This window comes from Podarcis raffonei, chromosome 5 (assembly GCF_027172205.1).
Source record: "Podarcis raffonei isolate rPodRaf1 chromosome 5, rPodRaf1.pri, whole genome shotgun sequence".
Classification (NCBI taxonomy): Eukaryota; Metazoa; Chordata; class Lepidosauria; order Squamata; family Lacertidae; genus Podarcis; species Podarcis raffonei.
In genome coordinates this window covers 60,182,639-60,199,680 of record NC_070606.1, presented here as the reverse complement: position 1 = coordinate 60,199,680, position 17,042 = coordinate 60,182,639, and the positions used below count along the sequence as shown (strand labels likewise).

At 49.2% G+C, this 17,042-nt stretch overlaps 1 protein-coding gene across 4 annotated transcripts; it reads left to right on the top strand.

The window, feature by feature from the left end:
* Window positions 1-1,395: 1,395 nt before the first annotated feature.
* Window positions 1,396-16,110, top strand: HPS1 (HPS1 biogenesis of lysosomal organelles complex 3 subunit 1). Of its 4 annotated transcripts, none has more exons than XM_053389531.1 (19): window positions 1,396-1,745; window positions 2,949-3,065; window positions 3,511-3,648; window positions 4,357-4,499; window positions 5,633-5,741; window positions 6,386-6,546; window positions 6,789-6,903; window positions 8,072-8,164; window positions 8,466-8,535; window positions 8,958-9,025; window positions 10,487-10,654; window positions 10,732-10,911; window positions 11,166-11,233; window positions 12,863-12,988; window positions 13,587-13,657; window positions 14,344-14,483; window positions 14,686-14,799; window positions 15,167-15,249; window positions 15,905-16,110. In XM_053389531.1, exons 2-19 carry the CDS (start codon window positions 2,949-2,951, stop codon window positions 16,065-16,067), a joined length of 2,127 nt encoding a protein of 708 aa, XP_053245506.1. In that variant the 5' UTR covers window positions 1,396-1,745; the 3' UTR covers window positions 16,068-16,110. The 4 variants fall into 4 exon arrangements, with proteins under 4 accessions (XP_053245506.1, XP_053245508.1, XP_053245507.1 ...); XM_053389532.1 differs by having other exon boundaries at window positions 1,397-1,745; window positions 6,789-6,891; XM_053389533.1 differs by lacking the exon at window positions 12,863-12,988.
* Window positions 16,111-17,042: the final 932 nt, after the last annotated feature.

Below are 17,042 nucleotides of genomic sequence, written 5' to 3'. Positions count from 1 at the left end.
AGGAGACAGAGGAATCAAAGATAAAGGCAAGGCTGTCTGTCCCTGATCAAGAGGATGGATGGTGGTGTCAGTGGAGATGGAGTATGTACTAGGAGAGGAAGGCTTGTGGGGGAAAAGATAAGAAGTCTAGTCTTGACTATGCTGAGACTGAGACAGCAATAAAACATCAAACTATCAGACAAGCAGCTGTAGATATAGGACTGGATGGAGACACAAAGTTTTGAGGTGAAGCTGGGTATCATTATTGTATAGATGGTACTGAAATCCCATAAAATTTTATGCACTATTTTTACATTTATACCTCCTCCTTTCCTCTGAGGAACTCAAGATGGTGGGCCTGGTTCTCCTATTTTGTCCTCACAACAACCCTGTGAGGCAGGTTACACTGAGATTGCTTCCAGACCGTTGCTATTTCCAGGTGGGATTCAACCACGTGCCAGCAAATCAAGGCTGCCCAATTAAAATTGGTTTGGAGCCCTTGCACAACAAAGCCGCTTCCCAAAAGATCTGACTTCTGACGATAAGGAAAGTGTGGGTCAACACTTGCATGAAGCAACATCTTCTTACCTCAAGGTCACCTAGTGAGTTCTGTGGGTGTTTGAATTTGGTCCTAGCCTGAACCTCTAGCCACTAGGACACACTGCTTCTTGATGAAGTCACCCAGAGACGTGTAAGGCAGTAATGGGGTGTGTGTGTGTGTGCTGTTGTCCTCCACATCTTGCTGGAGCCCCTCGTCCATCAGTCGCAGCCAGCATGGCCAGTGGTCAGGGATGATGGGAGTTTTAGTTCAACAACATCTGGAAAGTCACAGGTTCCCTATTTGGTGGGGGTGGCAGGCTGAGTTTTTCCTGAGAACCCTAAGCAGCGCTGAGAAGGGTATACAGCGCAGGATCCGCAATGGGAAGTAGCGCCTTGTAGCATGCTTGCCACCAGTGAAGCCACAGCACCAGTGCTATCGTTAGGCCAACTAGGCAGCCGTCTGGGGCGCAGACCTCAGTTTTTGTTGTATCTTATAAATTTTTGATAATTTTTTACTTTTATTTTATATTTTGAAGAAACTTACCATTCCTACAATACACCTGTTTTTTGAAAATTTGAACTTAGCAAATTTTGGAGGGTGGTGTAATTAGCTAGGGCCTTGCCTGGGGTGCAAAACAGGCTGGCACTGCACGACCCTAGGGAGCTGCTCCCCAAAAGAAATCAGTGAACCTAGAGCACGGGAAAGCCCTGCCTTGCCAGCCCCGCGTTTCCAGGGGCGGGGTGCGTCCAGGTGCACAACCTACCTCCCTCTCCCTCTGCGCCCAATCGCTGCAAGGCAATCCTCCCTTCGCCCCGCCCTCGCCCCATTTCAAAGGACGTGGTTGGCTGAGCGGGCGCAGCCACCGCTCAAGATCTTCGCAGAAGTTTAGTTCCGGCTAAGTTTGCGCCTCCCCGCCCCCTGCGCCAGGTGAGGCGACAGCAAGTTCCAAGGCAGCCTCGCCAGGCGCCTCGACTCAGTCCCGGAGGAGGGGGAAGAGGAGGAGGAGCTCCTGGCCCCGCCTCGGCCCGGGCGGAGTCGCCGCGGCTGCTGACTTGTTTCCCCGGGACGGAGTCACGCGCGCTTTTCCTCGGGGCTGCTTTCGTGCAGCCCCTTCGGGACAGGATCGCCCAGCAGCCTGCGCGGTTCCCGCCCGCTGCGTCTGATTCCGGGGAACCGCCTGGCTCGCCGGCGACTTGCCTGGAAGGGGGTCTCTGGAGCGGGGAAGGTAGGGCTGTCGGCGCGGGCCCGGAGGCGCCCCTTCGCCTTCCGTGGGGGGCGGGGAGGGCGATCTCCGCGGGATCTTGGCACTTCGCAGCCAATGGGGCTTCCTCCCCCTCGCTTGCTCCCGCTTCTATTTCCTGCAGCGAACAGTGGACCTGCCTGAATTTCCTCTTTCCACCCCAAGTTTGGGCGAAACATGGTTTAGTTTCGTTGCACCTGGCCCTTGGGAAGGGAGGCTTGGATCAGGCCCGGGCAGCCCACGACGATTACTTAAGAGAGCTTCCTTTCTTTTACTAAAGTAACCCAGTCCAAAGCAACAGCAGCCCTTGTTTTACACGCTGCGTTTTGCTCAGCTTGCAGTCGCCCCATCTGCAACAAAACATGTCTCTACTGTATGGGATTTTACAGCCACAACAGGCGCTGTAACTCTCCAACGGTTTGACTCTGCCCCCAGAGGCACACTCCTCCATTGTCTCTGTAGACAAATGGATGCCAAAAAAAGTTGGTTCAGTGCTTTTGGATGGTCATCTTGTCCCTTTTATATTTATCTTTAATTTATGCAATACAAAATAGGGAAGAAAATTCTACCATTTCATACCTGCAGAGAATTAAATACAAACACAGTTGTTCCAATTGCCCAATAGCACAAGGATGCCTGTGGGTTTGTGAGCAGTAGGGGAGATGCACACTATTGGAAATTAAGCCTCCAAGCTCATCTATTGGCAGGGGGAGACAAGGAGTGCTTGTCAAAGGCAAAGAAACCAGGACATGTATTTCTCTGGTGTGGGGAATGGTTCCAGTGTCTCCTGTGCAGTGATAACCCTCAGCTTTTACAAATGAGCTTGCAAGCCTATGTTGTGTTCCTCAGCCGCCTCCTTCCCCCACTCTCCAAGAAAGGTCACCTCCAGACTGTCAGAATTTTGCAGGGATGGATTCACATGCATACTGAAAATGCATCATAGGACTGAGCTGAGCAAAATGGACTCTCCTCCCTCTGTTAACTCTAAATTTGTTCTGGTGTTCCCTCTAGTCCTCTAGAGCAGGTCTGGGGACAGGGTGGGGAATCCCATTGTGCTAGTATTAATCTTTGTGCCAGCGCAACTATTTAGTTGAATACCAGCTTGGGTTGACATTTGGACCAGGAAGCTAAGGAGCGGCCTTGTACCAGGGGCCTAGGTGATGCATTAATGCATATATTTATTTGCAGATGAAGTGTGTGCTGATTACTAGTGAGGTGGCAGAGGTCCTGTTCTACTGGGCTGACCCAGAATTCATGGCGATTCTGCACCAGCGTTTTGGGGGCCATGATCCAGGTGGTGGTGAGGTGAGATTTAAAGGGAGGGAGGGAAACGGAGAGTAAATGGATGCAGGGCCAAAATGACATTGTTGGCATTGCGTTCAGCGTTTGAGAAAGATGTTCTGCAAAGTTCCTGGAGTGATGGGGGAAAGTGTACTGGAGGTGGAAGTGTGTATGCTTATAAAAGCTTTGGGGCTTGTCTGAATAGGATCAGGTTATTTTTTTCCTGTTCTGGTTTTGCTTTTGTATTTGCTTTTTTTTAAAAAAAAAAAATGAATGCTATGTTTTAATTGTTTTCAACAGTACACTTCCTAGAAAACCCAAGTTCTTAGATGGCTATTGGATATGATATGTATCTGGGAGGGAACTGGGTTATGGCCTGTCCATGGGTGTCCATGCATATGCGCATGGGATATGGCAGGACTTGACAGGGCACAGTGACTGCTGCTTTTCCCTCTTTTTCTTTCCACAGGCCCCCGCTCTGGAAGACAGCATCAACACATTGTTTGCACCCATGATCATCTCCTGCACAACACTGCTAGAGAAACTAGGGGACACATACACTTGCTTCTCCTCTGAAAATGACGAACACCTCTATGTGTTACATATGGTAACCAAATGGGCCACTTGCTTAGAAATGTATAGATGTTGATGGGAATTTAGTGGACAGACTAAGGGGTGTGTGGGTGCCATCCAAGCACCTTTTCTTTGTTCCTGCAGTGGCAGGGAGGTCGTTTTCTTTGGCGATCACTCGTAGCTGAGTAAGATTGTCTTCCATGAACACGGTCTTAACATTGAGTCCGTAAGTGACTGTGGAGGCCAGTTCTGCATCCACACGTCCTTCCACAGTGGGGACATAGGTTTCCGGATGGGAGTTGGTACGGTGAGGGTTTGCCAAACATGCCTTCCTCTTAGCAAGTTTCTCCCTTTTTTCCTGAGTTTGAGTGTCTTCAAAGTCCATGACACCTTTGGTAAAAGCTGTTCTCCATTGGGAGCGCTCTCAGGCCAGTGTTTCCCAGTTGTTGCTGTTTATACTACATTTTTTTTTAAAGATTTGCCTTGAGAGAATCGTGAAACCTGTTTTGTTGACAACCAGCATTACGCTTTCCATTTTTCAGCTCGGAATAGAGCAGTTGCTTTGGAAGACAATCAGGCATCGCATCCGAACAATATGACATTGCGCAGATCTGTTTTATTTAAATAAACACCAAAATGCATCAATATTTTTGGAGCAAAGGGAACTTTCCATGATCATTTTACATCTGTCTTCATCTTCCTTGTAATGACTGAGATAGCAATCCTCTTGCTGCTTCTACAGTTTGGTGAGTGCCTGTACATTGCTGTGAACGGCGATGGCTCTGAGAGTGAGGATGACTTGCGCCGTAAGCTGTACGTGCTCAGGAGACTGGCTGAAGCTCACTTTGGACTAGTCACGCTTGACAGCCACCTCTTCCGCAGAGAGTAAGTTACCGTGCCAGAGTGGGGATTTCCTTCCTTCCTTTCTTTATTGTGATGAGCTTGTTTTCCTCCATCCCTGGATGGGATGTTTTGTTCACAGCATATGGGACCTGCTTTCCATGTGGTCTTCTCAGGCCCCTGTAACACTAAAGTCCCGGTGTGCTGAGCCACAGGAAAGCAGCTTCTCCTTGGTGCTGTTCCACACAGCTGGCGCATGTGAGACTAGTTTGTATGGATCTGTCATACTTCCTGGGCACATGAAGGAAAGGGAAACCTTAATGCAACAACCTTGCCCATGGAAGAGCAGTATTTTTGGAACACTGAGCAGTAGCTGCATGGGATGCCACCATAGTGCAAATTATGGTTTATATGCACATGAAAAGAGCCTGCCTTCCCTATAATTTGCAGAAAAGCAACAGCAAAGTAGGATCTGTTTGGGGGTTTGAGTGCAGCTCTCAACAATGCCTATGTCTGGGGATGGCTACACAGGTGAGATAAGACCAAGGAAAGATGAATTGTATGGCCTCTCTGCTCCACAGGCAGGTAGCTGACTTGAGTGCCCTGAGTGCAATCTGAAGATTATGAATGTAGCCCGAAGAAGTTCTCTTTCTGATTTGACTATGTAGAAATAAATTCTCTGCATAAGGTTTAAAGCCTTACTTGCAGAAACCTGGTTTAAACTTTACAAAAGCAATGAAAGATACATTGTCTCAGTTATACATTTCTAGTATTACATACACTGGTCGCAGTATAAGGCTCAATCTTTGCCAAAACGCAGTCATTTCAGCTGAAAAATAAAAGAATCCTCTCTGTTTTCCAGCTTGCTGCATTTTGATTAATGCTCAGGGAGATCTGTGTGTGCTTGAAAAACTACTCGTGAGTGGTGCAGGCTACTTCATTAACATAACTAAACACTTTGAAACTCTGTCCCCAAAAAACATAAAACTTAACTCACCCCATTTTTTGCAGTGGAAAAATACAAACCTTCAGCTGTGTGTTCATTCTTCACAGTAACTTGAATACAATACGACAATTATGCACCATTTTATGTAACATTAAATAACTTTAACACAATCTGTAAGTTTGAGGATTTCTGTCTCTGGCCTCCACTGATTTTGTGGGTTCTTGCTTTGTAGGCTGCGCCCAGGGGATTCTGAGCAGCGGGCTCACATTTGGGGACTGTTCCAGAGCCTCCTTCAGACCCATCACCAGCTCCGCCAGGATGACCAAAGCTTTGCTGTGGAGGTAAAGTGGACTGGGGCAGTCGATAAGTAGTGGTTGGAATCAAGCCAGGGATGCAGTTCTTCTACTGGGTAGCCTAGGATGGATGGAGCAAGCCAGGATACGTGTGTGTTGCTCCCTAGAACAGGGATGAGGCACCTTTTCCAACACACACACGTTGAGCCAGAAGCAAAAGAGCGTCGAACAATGGCTGTGTCTCTTACCATTTTCTACTAGGCTACATTCCAGGCATGCAAAAAAACAGAGGCTGCAACACACACCCTCAACACCACTGCATCCAGGGAAGCAAGATGCATTATCAGTATTAAATTGAATTTTTGATCTATATCCCACCCTTCCTCCCTAAGAAACCCAGGATGAGGAGGGGTGTGTTTTTGGAAGAGTCCTGGAGGCCAGACTAAGGGGCTCCCAGGCCTGGGTTCCCTACCCCTGAAGTGGGTAGCATTGTGGATAGTTCGTCTAGTCAGGCCTAGAAGGGAATGCATGTCCTGAATCTGCGTAGACTGACGGAGCTGGGGAAGTGGGCTTTTCATGTTGTGTGCCTCATGATAATTGCTGCCTGAGCTCTGCACAAGGGACCACACATCCCAGGGCTGGGAGGGAAGACCTTGCGCTGCAAACCTGTTCCTCTGCACCACCCTCTTTAGGCCGTGGAGCGACTGATCCACCCTCAGCTGTGTGAGCAGTGCATTGAATTCCTGGAGCGCCAGGTCGTGCAGCACATCAATGGCAGCCCAGAGCGTGCTGGACACGAAGTCGTGCATGCCTTCCTGCTCGTGCACACCAAGCTCCTTGCCTTTTACTCCAGGTAAACCCCCAGTTCCTCTCTGCAGTCTCCTCATCCTCCCCTGAGGCACGTCTTGCTCATGCCAGCCCAGCATCTTCCACTGTGCCCGTTGCCTCCTTTGGCACCCCGCACCTCTGCTTCAGTGCCAGCCAGACCACCCTGGGCCTCTGGTTGTCTCTAGGAGGATACCTCCCCCCTTCAGATATGTGGCTCCCCTAATAGATGGCCTTGTCTTCACCTCTTCTCTTTTACCTGCCTCCTAGCCGGAATGCCAGCTCTCTGCGGCCTGCCGACTTGCTCACGCTCCTCCTGATTGTGCAAGATCTGTATCCCAGCAGCGCTTCTGAGGAGCTGCCAGCCTCCCAGGTACCTGCCCAGGTGGGGAAGGAAACACATTCATACAAGGGGCTCTGTGTTTGTGGAGATTCCTCTTTGGGATCTTCTCAGACAATGACCTTGAGCTGGACTGAGCTGTGTGGAGTTGGGCATAAGTGAGATTCTGGGAGCTTGGTGATATTTTACTGTCACAGAGCTGTCTTCCAAGTGAATTGCACTTGCCTCTGCAATACAGGCCTGCATGCAGACTTTTAAATATGTGGCTACAGGCTTTGGTAAAAGGTTTAAATTGTGTTTTGTGCATTTTGAGGGGTGTATTGACCTATGCTTTATCAGGCTACTGTAACTAGATTTCGCATTTGGATGATTTTTTAAAATGTATATTGTATTTGGTGTGTAAGCCACCTTGGGAGGTGACCTAAGTGGCAAGCTTAAAATATTTAAATAAAAATGAATTAAATCTAAACAGGAGCTGGGATGGGTACCTGGATTAATAAATAATCATAATAATATTTGTATTTATAACCCTCCCATCTGTCTGTGTTGCCCCAGCTACTCTGGGCTGCTTCCAACACAAAAACATAATAAAACATCAAATATAAATTAATCTGTTCCAATATAAAAGTCACAATAACTTTAAAATAAATAAATAATATGAAACAAAGCAACATTGATTAAGAGCTGTTGCGCTGTGTGAAGTTTGTCTAGATGCCTGAATAGCTAAATGTCACAGAGAATCATTGTGGATTAATCATTAGAGACCACAGAGGCCCAGGTCCAAATTCCCACTGAATGAGTTTGGCCCAGTTTCTTATATGCCACTTTGAGCTCCTTGGAGGAAGGCCTCAATAGGCCTCTTAACCACCACTTTAATTTCCCATAATGTCCTGGGCTGACACTTAGTCCAGAGCACTGTGGGAAATTAAAGCAATGGATCGGCACAGGTTCCTTGTTCATTTGTAGGAGGTCCTCAAACACTTCTTTAAAGAAACAATTCAGATGTGGAAAATTTCATGGAGCTCAGGGTTTGCAAATTGTTTGCTGCGATTTTATTTTAATGTTAGTATTTTTCATGATAACGTTTTGTGCTGCTTTATTAGAAACGTGCTATTTCATAGTATAAGGAATGAGACTGTAAGCTGCCTTGTGAGGATAGAGACACTATCAAAGGCAAGATTTTTATTAAGATGGCTGAGCCTGTCTCTTTCAGTTCTCAGAGGATGAGTCAAGTCTCCAGAGGCTCCATAGCAGTGAAAACATCCCAATGAACAGCCCTTGTTCCCATGCATCTTCCCAAGAACAGGTGAGTATCTGCTGGGCTTTGGGCCTCCCATCCCAAAGGCCCAACCCTGGGTCCTTGGAATTTGTGGTTGATCAGGAGTTGGGTTGTAGGCTTAGCTTTAAAACCTGAGGGAAGCAGGGGAGACTAGGATGTTGCTGTGGCAAATGATACGTGATTCATTATTTGCTAGGAATGGTGAAGCCCCCATCACTGTCCTACTGGGATCCAATGGTGGAACCTATTTTGGCAGATGGGGAGGGAGCCATCCTGGGCTCGTGCTGAGTCTGTTCCCTCCCACACCCTCCCTTACGCCCTCCCTCAGGTAGCAGATGATCTCTCTATGCCCGAGGAGTTCTACACCCCCAAGGCTTCCCCTAGCCAACAGAGCACAGGTGAGTTTGGGGTCAGTGCGGAGGAGTATGAGAAGCGACTGTGGTCTCTGTAGATGTGGGGAGAGCTGTCAGAATGCAAAGAAAGAAAGAAAGAAAGAAAGAAAGAAAGGGTGACTTGCACGTCAGCTGGCTTGACTGAGTGGTGACTGTGTAGAAATCTGATTTCCCCCTCCCTGTTTTGGAAAGGGGCATTGCCCCGCTGCTTGGCTGGCACTCAGAAGGTGTGCAAGTGTGGCTCTAAAAGCAATTTCCTATAGCGCCTGCCAAGGGATGGGGTTAAGCGTAGGTGCTGCCCCAGCTAGGAGGTACCTGGATCAAAATGGTGTTCCGAGTCTTTTGTTAGTTGCTGTTGGCAGCCACCTTAACTGTTCCCACTTGTGGTGCTGGGGGTATCTGGTGTCTCTTCTCTCTGTTGCCTGAAGGAAGCACGGCCTGGGCTGATGGTGTGGACTTTCAGGGTGAGGGGGAGACGAATTCTGCTGACATCCAGGTATGTGCTTGGGCTTGGGATCGCAGCTCTGGGTTTTTCTGCTGGGCCTCCCTTTCTGCTCTCTCCATTTCCACTTTGCATTCTCTTCTGCGTCTGTCTGCTTTTTTGTTTTGTTTTGTTTTTGGCCACCTGTACTTCTCTTGTAGCCAAATCATATGGAACATGATCAGTTTTTTTCACCACCCTCATAGCTTCAGCCTTGCAGCTTGTGGTTATGTCCCCCACAAATGGGAAAATGAACGGAAGCAGCTTTCTCAGAATTGTGCAAAGCACCACATGTGATGAGAAACGGCAGCAAAGAAACTCCGATAATGAAAGCTGGACAAAGAGGATCCATTCCACAAGGATTTTAGGGCAGCAGGCATTAGGGATCCCTTATGATCACATTTCCCAGTTTGCTTGATAGAGGTGTTGCTTTCTTTCTGTATACTTAAATGTTTCTATACTTTACATCCCAGTTCTGTGAAATCTGGGACAACCTTCCCCACCACCTGAACCATTAACATACCACAAATGCAACCTTCGTGGTGTCATTAAGATTGCATATAAAGCTCACCGAAGCACATTGTAGTAAAGTTAACATTCCCTATGCTGGCCGACCAGGGTGTCTGTGGGTGGATGACCTTGGGGCTTAAATGAGGGGAAAAGAATGGGCAAGAGAGCCTTTAGAGATCTCCTGGCCTTGCAGGGAAAGGGTTGGAACAACATCCCCTCAGCTGCCCTCTTCCCCACCCCAAAAAAATGCAGATGGGAAAAACTGGCAGGGGAACAGGTCTATGCATTTGTACTGCCCCACAATTACCAGCAGCATGCGGATGGGAGCAGTTAGCCAGCTGGGATTGGGAGCTAGGCATGTCCTGTTTTTCATGTCTGTAGTCCCTAATCCCACTCCCTACCTCAGCCAGGATCCCATCAGCAGTGAAGGGGACTCTTCCCTTCCAGCTGAAGGGATCCTGGTGGTGGTTGAGGGCAAGGAGGAATGGAATTGGGCTCTGAGGCTGCATGTTCTTTGAGCCCAGGACCGTAAGCCTGTGACCCTCCAGGTGTTGGGATACAGACGAATGGCTGTGCTGACTGGGGCTGATGGGGAGTGGAAATCCAAGGACATCTGGAAGGCCACAGGTTTCCTCGCCTCTGCTTTAAACTAGGTGGGGCGCTGTCCTGCCTTGGCTTAATGGATGGAGGTGGGTGGGTGGACTAACTTGACTCTGGAGGCCTCCTTTCCTCTGAGCTCTGTTTCCCTCCCCACTTCCTTCGCCTGTGGAATTGAGTCGCTTTGCTTGTTTCCTAGAACTGGCACTAGATGGAGCTATTGCTTCACTTTCCTGTTAAGGGAGCAGCCGTTTAGTTCCTAAAATTGTGGTGAAACTGGAGTCCTTGGGACACCTCACCCAAGAATGTTCTATGTTCGGTCAGACAGATCCCAATTCCGTGACAACGGCATGCTAATCTTTTCCCCAGATGGCTGAGGATTCGCTGCAGTTTCTGGCGCCTCCAGCGCCAGAGGCTACCAATCCGCGGAGAATTTTCCTGGACGCCAACTTGAAGGAAGGCTACTGCCCCATGATGCCCCACATGATGTACTGCCTGCCTCTCTGGCCAGGAATCTCACTGGTGCTCCTCACTAAGGTGAGCCAGCTCTCCTGAGAGGTGTTTATGATGCCCAGCCTGCCTGGATCTCACCGAATGTCCCCTCCGCCTCGCAGAGCCCCAGTTCCCACGTGGCACATTCCATCTACCAGCTGCTGGATGGATTTCTGGTGCTGGAGAAGAAGCTGAAAGATGGGCAGGAGATCAGGCCTCACCTGCGCTCTCAGCCGGTCCTCGTGGAACTCCGGCATCGGATGGACAACTTTGTCAGGAGGTTGGGTGGGCAAGAGCCACAGGTGAGATTTGGCCGATTTACACAGGAGCTGCCCAGGCACAAGGGTGCTGGAGTGAGACCCTTTCCCAGAACACACTGCTAAGAGGGGCTGGGTGATGGAGTGTCTAGTGGGGCAGAGCTGGGCAGGCATGAACAGGGTGAGTTCCCATTTACAGGAGTAGGAAGGACAATAGAATCGCTGGGTAAGAGCAGACCCTGCAAAGAGATGAAATGATGCTGCATCTAGGAGCACCTCTCTCTCTCTCTCTCTCTCAGTTGCAGAATACCTGGCTGGAATTCAAGAACAGAGCTTTCTCTCGGAACGAGACTGGGAGTTCCTGCGAGTGAGTTACTGGTCGGGCTGGGCTGAAGTGAGGGAGATTAGAATACAGGGTTGGGATAGGAATTTGGGGGTAGCATCCTGGGGGCCAGTTACTATACCTTAGCCTCATCTGAGGATAAAATGGAAAGGTGGCAGTGGTGCAGCCATGCGTGGTCCCTTCACGGATGCAAATGTAGTGATGAAAAGGATGAATGGAGGTCTATGAAGCTTAAGGGCTCTTTGGACTGTGAGTGTTGTAGTCCTGGGACAAGGAAGCAGCTGGCTGGACATGCTGTGAGGAAAGGAGAACGTTCCAGGTCTTGTTGGATCTGAGCAACAAACAGACTCCTTTGCTGTCATATTTTGATTTGTGTGAGGGGGTGCGTGTGTGTGCATGCATGCCACAGCAATTCTCTTTCAATAGCTATGAGACACGGTTGCAGACAAATCTGGAAGAGCAAAAAATAGGAGGTAAAAATAGGAACCAATTTACAGAACAACCCGTTGTATAGCACTCCAGGGACTGTACCACTTACGAATGTGTGTTTGAAGCTCCCCTGTGTGTGCACAATCAAGCAAAGCTGCTTCTGCACATAGTGAAGAGCACATGAGGGAGAAGGCTCGGGTTCAAACCCTCCTCCTACTTCCAGACATGCAATAGACTACCGTGTGCCGAGTTCAAACTTTGGCAGGGGCCAAAGGAGGCCTGGCTGGTAGCTGAAGGGGGAAGATTTGGCGTGCATTTGGAAAAGGGGCTGGAGGGACAGGGGAAGAGAAAAAGATTCCGATTGAATAGAGTGGGGGAGAAATGGCTGAAAGGACCAGTCTGGTCTTTTCACCTATTGATTTGTGCTTGGGACACTAATGGAGTTACCAGCTGAATGGATTGAACAGTTCTTGCAGCTTGGGGAAAATGTTAACAATACCAAGTTAACCTCTATAGGTTAACGAAGATGGTGTATTGATGGAGACTACGTACAAATGAAACACAGTTTGAACTCAGGCCATTCCTACTGCTTTCTGCTTAAAAGAAGCCATTTTCTCTGCATGACTGTTGCAGATATTCCCTTTAGACAGGTGTTCTGTGGCGGGTGGGGCCTGCAACATGTTCTTGACAGCAGTCCTAGTGCACTAGTGGTGAGTTTGTTCTGCAATGCTTCCCTAATGCTACCACATTAACACTGTCCAGAGCAGCTGTAGCCCAACAAAAGGGGGGTAACCGAACTCCAGAACATCTGTGGTATGAAATGTTGCAGGATTTCAGCAGGAATCTGTGGAATCTGCGCTGATTGTAAATGAAGCCATGTGACACACACACACACACACACACACACACACACACCAATAGCATAATGTGCACAAATAATCGTGAACACACACAAAAAGGGACATGGTGGGGGTGATCCTGAATGCCCTTCATAGGTGACAAAATTCAGATAATGCTTCTGGCTTGCTTGGATGGGGGACAGAGGTGGGTGTGAAAACTGGCATTTCTGTACAGAGGTAAATTATGCATTTGTTGCTGTGGCCTCTTTTGCCTCTGGCCCCACCATTGCTCCTGCCATGTGGCCCCTGGGAAGGGAATGTGGCCCTCAATCTGAAACAAGTCCCTCCGCTGCTTCAGAGGCACACTGATCTCTCTTTGGCGCAGGCTTCTGCAGGCCTTCTGCCGCATCCGGAGGCAGCTGTGCGCCGTGTATCGGCAGCTCTTTCTCGGATCCTCTGGGACGCAGGGCCTGCCGCAGAACTTGCTGGACCAGGTGCAGCAGCTGACACGGTGAGTGGGATGGAGCGCAATGGCAAAACCACACAGGAAAGGGTGGCGGTGGCATACCTGAACTTGTATGCATTTGAGAGTTTGCACCTCATGATGGATATCCTGTAGGGCAGTATTGGTCAGTTGTTGTTGGACTACAGCTCCCATCATCCTTGGCCAGCTTAGCCATGGATGATGGGAGTTGTAGTCCAACAACATTTGGAGACCCGACATTGAGGAACGTTGCTGGAAGGTCACCCTGAGCACAGCTCTCTTCCACTCTTATATCCATTCAGTGCTGTCCAGGAGAAGCTGGTACACCCCAGTCATGCTCCACTCCTTGTGGCGGCTGCTGAGAGGCTTCTTGGACCCTCCACCTGAATGCCCATCTCTTCCTACCCCGTGCACTTTTGGGTCTAGTGCCTGCTTCTCCCCATGATAGTGGCCAACTAAGGAGGAAATATTGGGGAATTGAAAGGCTTGCTGTCTTTCCCCCCCAAGGTGGGGCTGGAAACTCTGGCTCCGAAGCCAAGCACCACTTGTTGCGAGGGCAGGAAGGCAACATGTGCACTGAGCTCTCGGCCCTTGTAGCTTATTCCCTGTTCCTTTTTGTTGGCAGGGACAAGCTGCAAGACTGGAGAGATTTCCTGCTGGTGAAGAGCAAGCGCAATGTTACCATAGTGTCATATCCTTCCATGCTTTCTCCTGGTCCCATTCACTTCTTTTCTCCTGGAGGACTTTTGAGCATCCCCAACCAAAACCAGGAGGTGGAGAGCTTCTTAGAGAAGTGATTGTGAAGTACTCCCCCCCCCCCGGCTGAAGATACCTTGGTCTTGTGGGAGAGTACTCCCTGCCCTGCCCCCACTTTGCATAGCAACCTTTGGGACAAGAAACTCAGCTCCCACCCCCACCTGGGCCATTTCCTGTAGCCCAGCCGGTAGAGACTAAGACTCTTAATTTCAGGGTCATAGGTGTGAGCCACACCTTGGGCAAAAGATTCTTGTATTGCAGTGGTTAGCCCTCACAGTCCCTTCCAATTCTATGATTCTGTGTCTTGGGCACAGAGCTGGAGCAGGTGAACGTTGAGGTTAGTTCTTTCCTGGGTTCTACAGGTGTTGGGAACAGGCTGGCAAAAGTTATCAGGTTGTACCAGGAAAGTACACTGTCCTTGGACAAATGTTAAGGTCTGGAGGTGGGGGGTGGGACGTTGAAGGATTTCCATCACTCACTTGGGTCAAGAACCCCATCCCTGCATTATCCAAGTTCCTTGAGAGGTTTTTGTGGGGAGGATCCTAGTGGGGCAGGCACCCAAGTTGAGAGGGGGCAGCTGCCTTCTCCCCAGCCACAGGCCCTTAACTGGCTGTCATCCACATATCTGGAGGAATTCCCAGGGCTGGTGCACTTCATCTATGTGGACCGCACAGTGGGGCAGATGGTGGCTCCGTCCCTTGGTGCTGCAGAAGACTCTGCTTCAGAGCTGGGCAAGGGGCCTTTGCCTGCCTTCATCAAGCAGAAGGTAAATCTCCCCAGCCTATACAAGAGCCCCAGCTCCTGCTCCCTTCCTGCCTGCAAAGTTTTCGCTGCAGCTCCCAGTAACGTGAGCATGTGATGGGAGTTGGAGGAGAGACCAAGAATCTTGGAGTGGTGATTTGGGGCTCAGAAAGGGAGGTCTTGGGGTGCCGGGTTTCTCTTTGTCTTCCCTGTCTCTTCCTCCCCAGGTGTGGTCCTTGGTGGCGCTAGCAAGAAGCTACTTGCAGAAGGGCTATACCACGGTGACAGTCCGGGACGGAGACTACTATTGCACCTACTTTCTTTGGTTTGAGAATGAGATGGTAGGTGCCGGAGCTTTGGGGGAGAGGGTGGGTGGGCTTGGGATGCAGAGATCTCCTGCAACTTTCTAAGATGTCGAGGTGATGCCCTGTCCTGAGCACTTACTCTGGATGTAAGAATCCCAGCACCAAATGATCATTCAGCTGCAGTCAGTCATCCTAACTTGTTCAGAGCTGATTTGAGGCTACAATTGATGCCTTCAGGAGGAAGGATAGGATATTGACATGGTGCATAAACAGTGTCCTCTGCTATGGTGTGGATAGTATGGGATGAAGACATTTGCCTCTACATAGCCTAAGAATGCCTGCAGTGGTCCCTAAGCTCCTGTCCTGTCCCTGACTTCTCCTTTCTGCTGCCACGCCCCTGCAGGGTTACAGGCTGGAGGTTACGGAAGTGCCGGTGCTTTCAGATGATTCAGCCCCCATTGGGACATTGGCCGGCGACTATTACAGGTGAGCAAGAATTCCAGTGCCCCAGATACTATTGGATACACAAAGGGCTTGGAGGGAGACTTCAGCCAGAAGATCCAGGTTGGAGAAGGGGAATCCTTTTACAGCTTGGCCATTACCCAGCCTCTTCCTCATCTTGGCACCTGTATACAGTTCTACAGAGTGCTGCCTACAACTTCATGGGAATTTCTATTGCATATAGTATAGTATATTTTTATGAACCGCCTTATTTCTGTGGCTGTAAGTTGTTTTAATTTGTTTTTAATGTTCTAACTTGCCCTGGGTCGGGATAGGGTGGGTAATATTATTATTTATCATCATCATCCCATGTTTTGGGATTTCCTAAGATGGGGGTGGAAAACCTGTGACTCTTCAGATGATGTTGGCACTACAAATCCCATCATCCTTTGACCATTGGTCCTGCTGGCTGAGGTTGGTGGGGAGTTGGAAGCTCCCTATAAGCCAGGGAGGAGCAACACAAGCCTTCAACTTGCCTTGGATTACATGGATGGGCTTCAGCTGTCTCTCCCCCCCCCATCCTGTCTCTAGTTTAGTGGTGCATCCTCTGCTGGCTGGGCTGGGGAAGCTATTTGGAATCCTCCTTGTCCCAGCAGCCCTGCCTCTTCCCCATTTCCTGACCACCGTCTCTCCCCTGCAGGAAGCTGCTCCGTTACTGCAGCAGGACCCATGCGAACGAAGTGGTGAAGTGCTATGAACTCCTCACCATCCACCTGGGTGTTGTGCCAACTGAGTTTGTGATCCAGCAGGCGTGTGACTTGGCCCGGCGACTTTGGGAGCCAACCCGCATCCCCTTGCTCTAGGGGTTTCAATTGCTGCCTCAGCGCCATGCTAGGGACTCCACTTTCTGGAGATCTCTAATGTCCACCTCCACCTCAGATCTCTAATGTCTCTGCTTCTTTGGGGTTCTGTTCTGCCTGCCTGCCATGCAGAACCAAATATCCTTGTCTCAAAGGAACAGTGGCTTTCCTCAGGACACTGAGACTAATAGGACCAAATTGCTTTCAAGGTCATGCTAGAGACACGTGGCACACTGACACTATGTGTGAAGTTTGACTCGATCAGCTCCATCTCCTTGCACACACATCCCCATACAGTGTTCTCCATCTGTGAGACAGAGGTTCGTAAGCCAGAAAGGTCAACCTGTGGCATGAGATGCCCACAACCAATTTCCCCCTGAAGCAGCTAGGAATAATTGGGAGCAAAGCTTTTCTTGAGACCATCACTTGTGGAAGGGTTTTTGAGAATGGGCTCTCAAACCTGGTGCCTGGTACATCATCAAACTTGCTCCGCTGTTGGAAGTTTGTCTTTGTTGCCATTGGGGAATCTCATCTTCCCATAGTGGAGAAGGAAAAGTGCGAGGAGAGCCAGCTGCATGTAACCCTCCCCATATTAAAAGTGACAGGTTTCAGCTGAACAATTCTGTAGGCTTGAGTGCCTTCAGAAATGTGTGATCTAACATAACAGATGGAGAGTTATCAGCAAATTAAACCCTGCACTTGTACTTCTGAGATGGAAGTTTGGTTTGGAGGGTGTGGGATGCTTTCCCACAGCACAGATAAATGCAAAGTGTCCCTTTCAAGGAAGTAGCCCCTGGAAAGAGGGAGATGAATAAACACAAATAAACCTTTACCTGAAAGCATCTTGCATACCAAAAAAAAAAACCATTGACTGTCTGCAGTGCAGGGTTGTAGGACAGAAATCTCTCTTGCAATTGGTATGCAAGTTGGCTACAAACTCTGGTAGCATTTTTAATTGTATGTTTTGGAAACTGGAGT